The following is a 12,808-nucleotide window of genomic DNA, read 5'->3' as shown; positions in this document are numbered from 1 at the left end:
TCACAAGGCAGTGATGTGAAATTTTGATGGCCTGAAAAAGTAAGTCGTGGGGGAGGCAATGCAGAACCGAATCCTTCTAGGTGCATTTTATATTGTCTGGTTTATTAAAGTGCACTGAATTAATATGTGCCATTCTTCATCTATGTATGCCACTGCACAGGCTTGAACATGGTTCGGTAGTGGGCAGCCAGAGTTTGTTAACGCCATGATTTGTAGATTCTTTGTTTAAAAATTGCCTTTTTTCAGGAAGGAAGTGGGATTGTCATTTAATGATAACTGCTTTTGGGCAGAGCATTGAGAACAGCTCAGTGGGGTCACACGTGCTTTAGGTAAGGCTGGCGACAGGAGATATTTCTGTGATGTTTGACAGGGAACCTGGCATCTTAGGGCTGCCAGACCCAGAGCTAGGAGCTACAGGAGGAAGGACTGGTCTGAAAAGTGCCTGGGAAGGGTGAGGCGGCTTGGGCATGAGAAGCAGGCAGAATGGTGAGCAGTGGGATGGTGAGGTCTCCTGGTTATGGATGTACCTCCATGGGGCAGGGTAGGGAGCGCAGAGGAAGCTTAATTCAACGTCTCAGTGGATGTGAGAGTGGCAGTCTTATCTCTTGGAGAAAAGGGAGAATAACTGCAGTTCATCATGGGGCAAGTCTCCTTCCTCTTCATCCACATTTTGGTCGCTTTGTCCAAAGGCATCTGGGCAGCTCCCCAGCCGGGATACACAGCTGACCCTGCACCTTGGCCTGGGAATTCATTGGGAGGGAGAAAAAGAAGAAGGCAAGAAAGGCTTCAAGCCTGATGTCCACCTCGGTGAAATACTTACTGTCCCTGATAAAGAGAGCGAGAGATTGTATTTTTATTAAACATTTTCCCTGAGATTTTAAGTACTTTTGTGGAAAAAAGGAAAAATCAGATTTTATCTGTACCTCTTTCATAGTCACACAGTTTTGTGAGTGCTTTCAGTGGTCAAAACCATTATATTCAGATTGCTTCAAATGTTTTTATAGTTCTTTATTGATTTTTAGGGCTTATGCTAAGAGACACTGGGCACCCCCTTGATGATTGACTATTTCCTCATATCTTTTATTTGAAAATTTTCTGTAAAAGCCAAATTTCATTTCTGTAACATTAACTACGCAAGCTTTTTCACTACTATTGCAATGAAATTTTCCACTGAAATTTGACTTTTTAAAGATTAATAACATACAGACTTCATCTCTTTTTCCTTACTGAGATGTTGAGGGAAATGTTCTTTATCCCAAGAGAGACCTAGCAGACCAGTCCACGCTCCATCCTGAGATTCACCCAGAAGCATTTGCGGCCGCGGAGCGCAAGGGGAGTGATGGCGGTCTCCACCTATCAAAGCGGAGGGTGGAGGGGACGGTGCGGTCTCTCGGTGTCGATACGGGATGTCCTGCACCCTTGTTGCGTGGAGGCTGCCCACACTTTGGGCACTGGGCTCGTGCGGCTCCGTGCTGGGCGCGATGCCACTCTCGTAGTAGCCGGAGCGCTCCGAGGCGCTGGGCCTACAAGCCACAGCGTTAATTTTACGGTACAAACGGCAGGTTACTTGAGCAACCCGGAGCGCCGCAGCCGCTTCCGTAGCCGTTGCTCAGCCGGGGCCGTGGCTCGTGCTGACGTGCCCACCGGGGCGCTCGGGTGAGGGCAGCAGTCTCTCAGGTGAGGCCTCGGGTGAGGCCGGCAGTCGCTCCCGCACGCGGAGCAGCGCGCAGGCCGCTACCGGGGGCTTCCACGTTACATCCCCCCGAACGGGGAGGTTCGGAAGCGCCGGCCCCTTCCCGGGGACAGCAGCCCTCCTGCTCCCCACGCCGGCTTCGTGCCGCCTCGGTAGTGCCGGCAGCAGAGGAAAAAGCGCTCCTCAAACGTCGGTAGAGAGTATTGCTTTTCACTTATCCTGGCCTTATGTAGATGGTCTGGCACATTTATTTATTCATTTATTTGAGCAAATTAAAGCAAGCTAAGCGCATTTGACCTCAGATGGTCTTGGTTTAAGTTAATTTGAGAGACAAAGCTCATAAAGTTCCAGTAAAACACATCAACAACTTCCCAGCATAGGTTGAAATGTGATTGCTGAAACATAACCTCCAAAACCAGATACAGCATGGAGATTCAGAGATACAATAATCTGAAAAATATGGGAGAGAATATTGATAGATTTACTAAAAAGCGGTGTATTTCATTCATGCCTTCATTTTGCAGTCGGTTGCTATTTCATACACAAGTCCTACATGTATCAGATTTTGTGCATTAACATTCCTTTTCTAATCTAGCTTGGACATTTTATTTTAAAGCTGGTGATAACCTCGGGCCCTAGTCCAGCAAACACTTATGGGCTTGCATATCTTTACTCACAGGAGTAATCTCACTGGGGTAAATGTTTGCAGGTTTGAGGCCTTGGTTATCTCAATCCATTATTTCTTTCCATTAAAAAGTAATCTGTGCGATTAAAATAAAACATACAATTCTTTACTCAGAAACCCACCCAAAGACAGAGTATGTTTATTAGACTACGGGTCTGCACATTGTCATCCTTGAATTACACTTCAATAAAAAAGATAATTAACAAATATAAAAGAAGCCTCTCTATTACATGCTTGCACTTTATTTACAAGAGTTTAGTTTGGATCAGAGGGTGGCTGATTTATGGCTGGGGATGGGATGGGAGATGAAATAGCTATCTTTTTTTTTTTTTTTTTCCTGAAAAAAATCCAAAGCAGAGAGTTCTTGGGAGAAATGCAGCTTCTTTAAACAGGCAGCATGCAAATGGTATGAATTTCTTATTCTTGCTGAGCAGCGTGGCGCTTCTGTGCAGCAGGAGGGATTTGTGCGCGGGGAGCTTTTGCGTTCTCGTTAGACTTTGCAACGAGCTGCTTTGCAGTCAAAATGTAAATAGCAGAAAAACTAACCAGGCTCTTGTCTGTCACGCAGGTCACCGGCCTTTCCAGTGCAGATACTGCCCCTACAGTGCCTCTCAGAAGGGAAATCTGAAGACCCATGTTCTCTGTGTCCATCGCATGCCTTTTGACAACAGCCAGTACCCAGATCGCAGGTTCAAGCGCTCCAGAGTTGACTCCGAAGCTTCTGGGAATTTAGAGGAACCTGCAGCTGTCAAACCTGGGAGCTCGGCAGAGCTAACGGAGGAGGGCAGCAAGGCCCAAGAGTAATGCAGCTCAACGAATCAATCTCTATATTGCAATATTATTTTACACAGTTTTTAGATATGCATTTGGGTAAGAGTTTGCTAACTGCATTCTAAGCAAGAGAATTGTGTGCAGAATTCCCGAAAGTGTACAGAAGGTTTAAAATATTTAAATATATATATGTATATATGTGTATGTACACACACACACACATATATATATTTACACACACACACACATACAGTCATATGCACGTTATACATATATATCTACATATACACACACACACACAAAATACACACTTAAGATATGTGTGTGTGTGTGTATGTTTAAATATATATATTTCACACGCAAATTTCCAGCCCTGGAAAATGGCTGCTAAACTGTTACCTGGCAACAAGTACTTCCAAACAATGTAGGTGGGATAATAAAGTGATTTTAAAATGTTAGGAGGTCGTTAGTTATTTAACAAGCAGGGCAATTTCAAACTTCAAAGTGGTCTTTGTCCAAAAATAATGCTCTTAACAGAAAAATGATACCGTCTAAGCGATTTAGTGTTGCCTTGAAGATTGAGGGGCTGTGTTTTCATTGTTGAAAACACCTTTATAATATGACACCAGCTGCTGTCATTTGCCTAGCATAGTAATGAGATGTGTTGGTAGACTGCCATGGTGCCAGTCTGACTGGAGCTGTCATTGCAGAGAAAATCAATTCGAGCGCTGTTGCAACTGCAGTGTAGGAGAAATCTTAGACGGCCCGTAAGCAGGGTCAGTACTGACCTGCACTGAGAAGGGTTGTGAGATTACAGTTTCATTTTATTTTTTATCTTCTAAATGTACAGCCAAATGAATCAATGGTTAGAGCAAATCTGCAGCCCAGTGTGTGACTGCGGATTTGAAGTGTAAATCCATTTAAAAAAATCATCTTGCAGTATTGAGAGAAATGCTTTTACTCTTTTTTTTTTCCTTGTTGATGAAGAAATAGGTTGCTATAAAAGTAGAAGTACAATATATACAAATATTGTTTAATGAAACTAGTCAGCCTTATCTGTAGAAGGTGCTGGTGAGAAACAGAATTTTATTAAATAGAGGATTGGTATTTTTTTTCCCCTTTCTGTTCTGTTCTTTTCTTCCAGGTTGTTTCCTTTTAAACTTCCTTTAAATTCCCCCCCCCCCCTTTCTTTTTTTTACACTTGAATGAAGGATTCCCCAGTCATGGTTAATTTTCATGTGTTAGTTTTTATAAGTGTTACAGACATAGTGCAGAAGTTTCTTCTGGAGCAAGCTCTTATAAAGTAGCTTGACCTAAAATATGAAACCAAACTTCCTGCTCTTTGTCTCTAATGAAGAAAAGTGTTTTAGCTGATACTTCTTTGTTTTTGTAAAACAAATGTGTTCTATATTTTTGCAGATTTTAGCTTTTTTACTGATTGGATGCTCCAAATTTATTAAGTTCTTTGCGGCATAGGAAGCTTTTAAGAGACTATAATAAACCACATACTTTAAAAAAGAAAAAAAAAGTAAGAAAAATAGCTAAAGGTTTATTCTGAAATTCTCTGAATGGCATAAAAATTTAGCCTTTTAATGTACTTCCTTTGATAGAAGCTAAATTGGTGCTGTTTATTGTGATGGTAGGGGAGTATTAGCTTCTTCTAAAACAAAATCATCCAGACTTAAAAGAAAAAAAAAAAGTCAATATTTCTTTGCAGGCTGGGAGCACAGAGTAAAACCCCAGGGCCTTAAAACTTCAGCTCTGCCTAAAGCAGTTTACAAAAAATACTAAACTGCAATCAATGTAAATAAAATTCTTAGCGCTACCCTGAGACTGGAAAAAAAAAAATCTCAGGCTAATAAGGAATACGGTTTGCATATGCTGTCGGAAAGGATGTCATCCAACTGAAGTTTCAGTTTAAATGAGGTCACTGTGTAACTTGGACCCATCTGGCACAGAGCAAGCTGCTTTTCTTGTTTTTCTAGTATAGTTCTCACTGCCTTACTTAAATCGAGTTGATAAACTTAATGCAACTGTTTCTATGATCCTAGATAAAGGATTGAAATGTTATTGAAACTTTCTGACTGTAGTAAGCTTTAGGATTTTAACTGCACTACTGTGTTTGGTGACTGTGTCAGTCGCTTGCTTTTGTGTGTTTGCGCCGCCTTCAGTATCTTAGCAAAAAAAAAAAAAGAAAAAAAAAGGAAAAAAAAATACAAAAACGCCCCCCCACATTCCATTTCTTGCACTTTTTGAGCTCTTTCAGTATTCTTTTGTGTCTTCTGAGCATTTTCAGATACGACAGGCAATAATTCTGTTTGTGACACTGGAAACATCTCCCGTTCTTTGTGATGTGTGTGTTGATTCCATTTGGTCGGGTGCTACTGTCCCTATTTTCCCCTCTGACATAGACCTTTTTTCCAGAACATTTGTAACTTGTAATACAAACAAGTGACAGCAGCAGTGATGCATTGTCAGTTTCTGAATATCATCATGCTTCTCATATCTAAACATGTCAAGTTTTTTCTCTGTAACTTCTGTAGTCTGTGATACTGGTCATAATACTGTCTACATTCCTACACAAAGAAAAATTTCTATCTTGGAGGAAATCTGAGATCAATAGAGTAGAGGATTTTGTTGCTATGCTTGTAACAATTAGAAAACTTTGTATTTAAAGTTTATTCTTGGTCATTATTTATTATTATAATACATCAGTTGACAGAACTTTATTCTGGTATAGAAGTATTAAAAGTTGTTTTTTCAGCAATGACTGTTTTCTTTCTGCTGTTAGAATAAAAATGTCTTTGAAGCAGTACAGTTTTATCCAGTGTTTTACGCAATAAAACCTCTACCTCTGAAAAAAAAGTTTTCCTACTTGCTTATGTTTATTAGGAACAGTTAAAACATTATTTTCTGCAGCTTTGTCAGATTAAGAAAAAATTAATGTCAGTAAATTCACAGTTGTTAGGCAGTTACTGGAGTGTATTATGCTGGGTGTGTGTGCTCAGTCCACTTATTAATCTGAACAAATCTATATACAGTATATACATATATATATTATATATATTGTGCTTAATTAAAAGACTGTGGAAATCTGTTTTAGCATGTAGTAATAATTGTTTTATATACTACTACTTATGTACTATAGAAAAAGTCTTGGGGTCTATCAAGCTTTGATTTTAAAGTGTTTGAAGTGTGTATCATACACTATGATGTATAAAGTCATGTTTTCACATTAAAAAAAAATGTTTGTATAGATCATATATTTGGCTTTAGAAAACTGTGAGGTTTGTTGTTACGGTGCATGTTAAGAAACCTGCCCACACTTCAAATGATTTTGCAAGGGCAAAAGCCCTTCCTGTGCTGCCAGACGACTCCGGAGTCTTCCTCTATGTGGTTGACTTGCCTAGCTGAAAGCGAGGAAGGTCTTTGCACCACTTAGGAAGGGTAAAGATGCTGTGTAACATGCTCTAGGTGACCCTGCGTGTGCAGGGAGGTTGGACTGGATGATCTTTTGAGGTCCCTTCCAACCTTAATGATTCCTTGACATCAAAAAAGATGCACCAGGTCTGGGATACCATGGCAGGTAAGGGAGGAGAGAAGTAGAAAGCCTTGAGCAAGGAAATCAGGGAGGACAACGCAGTTAGAAAGGGAAATTTTAACAATTAGTCGAGTTAGTGGTTAATTGGTATCACCCACACTAATGGGCAGAGCAAACGTGTACAGGTTACCTGGCACAGGTGGCAGGGAGCAAGGGCTCGGGATCATGTCAACACAGAGGGTTCGGGGCTGGAAGCTGCACCTTGGGGTCGATGTCCTCCTGTGGGGTAGCCACGGAGTGGGGTAAAGCCATTGGTGTCAGGGGCATGTGGCAGCCGTCGGCTTCGTTTGCAAAGAGGACGGTGGTGAAGCTGTGGCACATGGAGTTGTTAATGAACAGTTTCCATTTGTGCCGGAGCCGAGGCCTGTGGTGCGGGATGGGGCCGTGGGGAGAGCGGCTGGGCCCAGCAGCGGCGACGAGGCCTCCTCCGAGGGCTCCTCCATGAGCTCCTCTGAGGGCTCCTCCATGGGCTCCTCTCAGAGCTCCTCCGAGGGCTCCTTCAGCCCCTTCCCGTGCGGGCTGCACCAGAGCCCAGTTCTGCAGCTCTGGCCACTGGGCAGCCCCTGGGAAGAGCACAGGGCCGCGCTCTGCCGTGACCCTCCCCAGACAGGGAGGATCCCAGCACTGTCCCGGGGAGCCTGGGAATTGCCCCATGGCGGGAAAGGCCACGGCGACCACAGAGCCGGATGGGGCTCTGCCCACGCAGCACCCGAAAGCTGCTCTCCGCTTTACAATGACGTTTCTCATTGCAACTTTTATAAGGACTATAACCCCTCTGCCTGCTGCAGTTTGGGAGTTGAGTATTTCCCCTCTCTGTTTAACATCTGTATCATAGCCGTATATTATGGAAATCTCACCTCGTGTATTGTAAGCATGCTCCCAGTGAAATTATTCCCGGGTCTTGCGTTCTCGGTTGCTGGCTCTCGCGGCTTGGCAGGTGCTGCCGCGGTGCGGGGATGTTTCCGTGGGGAAGGCGCCGGGCTGGGAGCCGGGCAGGGGCCGTAACGCGGTGTCGAAGCCACAAGGCACCCGAGCGCTGAACGCCGGCACTGGCAGAGCCGTGCAGCTCCTCACCTGTTGGTGCTGCCGGGGGGCTCTGCGCTTTGGGGCATGATTTTTAACCCAAAGGGTCTCAGCAAACAGAGGAATTGCAGGAAAAGAGGAAGAAGAAAATTTAAATGATCCCAGAGCGAACTGTTTTGCTGTTAATACAGAAATACAGAGCAAGACACATTTAATGGGCTCTATTTTTTATTATACTATGCTGAATAATTAAGTTTGAGGCTAAGTGTCACATAGATTTATCTTTTAATTAAAAAAGCATGGTTCACGCATATTTGAGTGGTAGTCCAAATAAATGCAATATAGAAATTTATGTTTGTTTATCTAGGTGTTAATTACCTAGAGATTGTTCTGGATTACTTCTTTTTATAAAGTGTCATAGGCTCATGTCACAAGTAATAAAGCTTAACAGTGGAACCTTATCAATTTGCTAACTATAATGCTAGTGTGACCTGGAGGAAAGGAAAAAAAAAAAACTTTGGAGCTGTTCTCTGCATGCACCCCGCTCAACACATAAAAACTGCACAGCGAACAATGCAATCATTTTTAAAATGTTCTCATAAGTAAAAGTACAAATATATCTCCAGTGTTTTACAGTCTTTCATACATGTAATTATTTATATTACACACTGTTATTTACTCCTGCGTGCTGCATGTTGTGCAAAGACAGACATGGTAAGCAACAAAATGTAGTTTACCTGGTGGGCAAGCTATTCGTTTAGTGAGTGAAGTAACAGTTACAAACACTGAACACTATATTTAAAGCAAGATGTAGCAGATACAATTTTCTTAATATTTTAAAATTGTTAAAGTGTTTCTAGAAACCAAGAGGACGATGAAGGCAAACAAAAATCTAAAGATAAAAGACCATATATTTCAGGGTGCAAACAGAGGGAAAAACTGCGCAGATGCAAATTGTTCATCAAATTCCCTGTCAGTCCATTTTTTCCTTTGTTTATAGGGGAATGTGTATCAGTGTGGAGCGATGCTGAGCCCCAGCAGTGCAGGCAAGCGCTGCCCCCCAGCCTCCCCCTTACTGTGGCTGGAGGCACCGAGAAATCTCTTTATTTATTTTATTTTTGGTCAATCTCAGGTACTAGCAGCCTTGTGGTTTGGTTGAATTGCTTATGCATTTCTTAGTTATGACAACTTCAAATAATCCCTGGGTTTGATGATGTGGCATCATGCAGCAAAAGTTTCTGAGAACTCGCACTTGGTGATATTGTAAAGAAATCCCTAAGATCCACTCTCCATGCTCACGATGGTTAATTCCTCTTGATATACAGGCGCTCAAAATGTGAAAAAGGCTGGAAGAAGTTTTTCTTCTATTTATCACTGCCAAGTATGCCTATAGACATAGGAACTGCAGGCTTTGTGTCATGTGCAGACAGTTGTGGTAGGTAAGCTACATTTCAATAGATGAGGTGGAAGGTAAATTTGATCTCAAAAAAGCTGCTGAGTGCTATGTTTTTAGTGACAGTTGAAATATTTTTAATTTTAAAGGACTGAAACATATATATATATAGATGAAAATGATATTTGCATAAACATATATGTATATATAGGCATATATGCAAACATATATATGTTGCAAACCAGTTTTCTTTTAGAAAGAACTTGATTTTAGCTCTTAACTCCATATTTAGTATCCTCATGTGCCTGATTTTCAACACTGCAGAGAAGCCAGTAATGGATATTCAGCATTTCTTGAAGATCAGCCAGATAGTGAGGACCATAAATATGGACTGAGGAATTTTTGCATTTGAAAATCTGAGCCACAGGATGTAATGAACCACTGTAGCTCTTGAAATTCCATCTCAGTAAAGTTGAAACAATTCAATGGTGAATCAGGCCTGTTGTTAATGAAGCTGGAGAACAAAAATCTCTGTTTGAAAGAAAGAATTTATGGAGAAAATAGGTCCTTAAGTTGTGTGAGATATTACAACATAGAATATGTGATTTCTCTTTAGGTTGTGCCACTGTTCTTCCTTATTATTTTTTTAAGTTTTATTCTTGGGAGAATGTTTTCTCAATTGTTTTCTGTTGGAAAGAAGTTGATACATGAATGAGTGAAACACAAGAAATAATAAAGAAAAATGGAGCTATTAATTCCAACAGAGAAAATACCTCTTTTGTTAAAAATCTCTCACACGGTATCTGTGACTGTGGTGCGTCCATCTTCAGTGGCGAATTACTGGTTCTGATTCGTGCTGCCTTTCATGCGCTGCCAGTGGAAGCCACCACCCTGTTGTCACTCAACAGCACTCAGAAAGGAACTGCGTGCTGCTGGCAAAGACCACGGGATATAAGTATCTTCAAGCCTATTTATGCTCAACCAGTATTTGCATTGCTATTGCTAAAGCAATATGTATTTCTTTGTGGAGAAATGCATTGATATCTGAGAGCCACTTTATTGCTTTTGTTTCTCCTCTCAAACCTTACTGATGGGACTGGCACGATGCAACCCGGCTCACCTATGCAGTAAGGACATGTTCAAGTTTCAATGAGGTTTGAAAACTGGAAGATTTGTTTATTTTTTCCAAAGCAACTGATCTATCCCATGTTTGCACCAAATTAAAGCTTTCGCATCCATTTGATTTGCAGGAGAACCACCTCATCCTCGTTGTTGTAAGTGTTGAGTCTCTAGCGCCTGCTCCTTCCACGAACACGAATGGCCAGGCCAACCCGAGGTGTGGAGGGAGGGGAGCAGGTCCGCAGTGCTCGGGATGCTTTGCTGGAAACGCGTGGCTGCAGCAGCGCTCCTTCTCCTTGCTCCGGGGAGAGGGCAGTTGTCTTCACAAAAGCCAGAGTTAAGCAGTCTGCATTTGCAATTAAGTCATAAAACGCAGTGTTTAAAGTAATGCAAGAAAGTACCTGGTCCTGGTAGTATTTCCATGTGACGGAGCAGGAGGGGAATCGGCCTCTCTCCGCTTGACCTGGAGGCTGCCCCGGGCTTTGGGCTCCCATTGGAAATGTGGCACCCGCAGGTGTGCCCGTTCCAGTGAATGTCCTGAGCTCCCGCAGCCGGGCCGAGGGCTGAGGGACCGTGATGGATTGCCTGCTGCCCGCCACGTCCCCAGCGGCGCTGTGACATGGTGTTTTCCGTTTGAGATGTAGCAGCAATCGCCAGGACGCAGGCAGCACAAGGAAACGTGGTGCTGGTCTGTGAACCCAAAGCTGGAGAACGGCGTCTCCGTGGAAAACCAGCCCTTCATTTCTTCCACTTAAAACTATTGCTAAATCTCCTCCTGACATCAAAAGCGCTGAGGCTGGGGGCAGTAATGAGACTCCGGTGGGAATGGAAAAGTGAGCTAATATGGGAAAGTATTTGGCTGAGCAGAGAAGAAATTCAGACCTCATTAGGTCTTTATTTTCAACTCACACTCAAAATGCTCTTTTCCTCCAGCGCTTCAGAAACGGGTATTTCAAAGCAGGATTGCACTACTCCAGGGACAGCAGCTCTGCACGGGCATTCGCGCTAGACCATCTTCTCATCCCCAAAACACCAGCCCGGGCCAGGCCGGGGACAGCGTTTGTCCACATGGGCAGGAGGGGGCACTTCCCACGCGTGAACGTGCGGCCACACGAGGGAGGCCGGTGGCTGGGAGGGCGTCGGGCTGGCCACGGGGCACAGCGGGCGCGAGGTGGGAGAGCCAGGCAAGAGGAGACGGAGGGAAAAAGGCACCACTGCGAGCGCCTGGCCTTCCCGACGGTGGATAAGCGTGGATTTCCACACGTGATAAGGAAATAGTCTCAGATCCTGTCCAAATAGTTGAATTTACCACAATTCCTCTTTGTGCACAGGAATCATTACAGAAGAAGAAAAAAAAAAAACCAACAAATCCAACCCCTAGTAAATTTAAATACTGATTTGTAACGTTTGCTTGGCTGCTATTTCTTAGTAGCAACCAACGTGTTAATCACTAGTATATAATTAGATGTCATTTTGGAGCAATTCAAAATCAAACAAAATCTCAACATGTTCAGAACATGTTGTGAAAGTTTACATTACAATTAATTTATGATTATCCAAATGTGCATCCAGTGATCTTAAGTCTTCCTTCATACATTACAAAGGAAAAGAAAGACAATTCCTATTAATACGCACACCCCTCAGTGCCAGAAGGCTCCAGAGAAAAGAATCTCCTTTAAATAAACGTACAATTGAAATTCTATTTAAACAGCTGAACATGAGATGAATCTGATAAACTACCTCCTGTATCCTCAGACTGGTCTGTATTCATTTCTTGGTTTGGGGACTCTGCAATCATAGGATTTTTCATTGCTCTCTCTAGAGCAGATAGAAAATTGAGGAAAAGGCATAGGTTTTATTTCATACCAATTCACCAGAGCAATGAGCTAATTTCAGTACATTTTCATGAAAGTGAAAAGCAACACACAACCTTTTGTCCCAAGTGCGGGCCAACGCCACGAACTGCTGCCTCTTCTCTGCCCTGTCAAAATCAAAGGAACAAGGATGGCTTGTGAGTCACGGGAAATACCGGACACAGGAGAGGATCCAGCCAAAATGCTGAATTATGGTCATATAATAAACAGACAAGCTGTTGTGTTAGGACACAGCTACGGGAATGCCGTAAGTAAAGTTTTAAAAGCACTGACACTCCTATGATTTGTTGGAAACAGGATTAATGAAGGTAGAAAGGTTAAAAATGGCTGCACTTAGCTCCTCTGCTTCTAGATGGAGGAGACCTTGCTATCCTTGCTCTGCTGGAGCAGTCTGCCAGCTGACCTCGAGTCTGTCTCTCTGCGTGTGGAGCCGACGGATGCAAACACAGAACAGAGGGAGTTTATTTTGGGTGTAAAGATAGAGAGTTATTTTATGTTTTAATTGCCCACAACAAACAACAAATGCTGAAAAAATGCAAGCAAAAGTCCTGTCCAATAATTTAGTTCCTATTACCTCAGAATCCCAACTTCCTAACTATTTCAAGGATGTTGTTAGCAGAGGAAGGCATATTTTTATTTAACATCTTTA

The 12,808-nt window shown here is 42.7% G+C and overlaps 1 protein-coding gene across 1 annotated transcript in view; it reads left to right on the top strand.

Annotated features, from left to right (window-relative positions):
- ZNF536 (zinc finger protein 536) overlaps positions 1 to 3,746 on the top strand; it is a 226,351-nt gene extending 222,605 nt beyond the window's left edge. The window contains exon 6 of the mRNA XM_010214264.2: positions 2,947 to 3,746. Coding sequence (XP_010212566.2) covers positions 2,947 to 3,182 — 236 coding nt within the window. The 3' untranslated portion in view covers positions 3,183 to 3,746. The remainder of the gene's footprint in view (positions 1 to 2,946) is intronic.
- Positions 3,747 to 12,808: the final 9,062 nt, after the last annotated feature.

Source organism: Tinamus guttatus, unplaced genomic scaffold (assembly GCF_059628265.1).
Source record: "Tinamus guttatus ecotype Peru unplaced genomic scaffold, ASM5962826v1 Tinamus_guttatus_pri_ptg000674l, whole genome shotgun sequence".
NCBI lineage: Eukaryota > Metazoa > Chordata > Aves > Tinamiformes > Tinamidae > Tinamus > Tinamus guttatus.
This window is presented reverse-complemented; position numbering and strand designations above follow the sequence as displayed.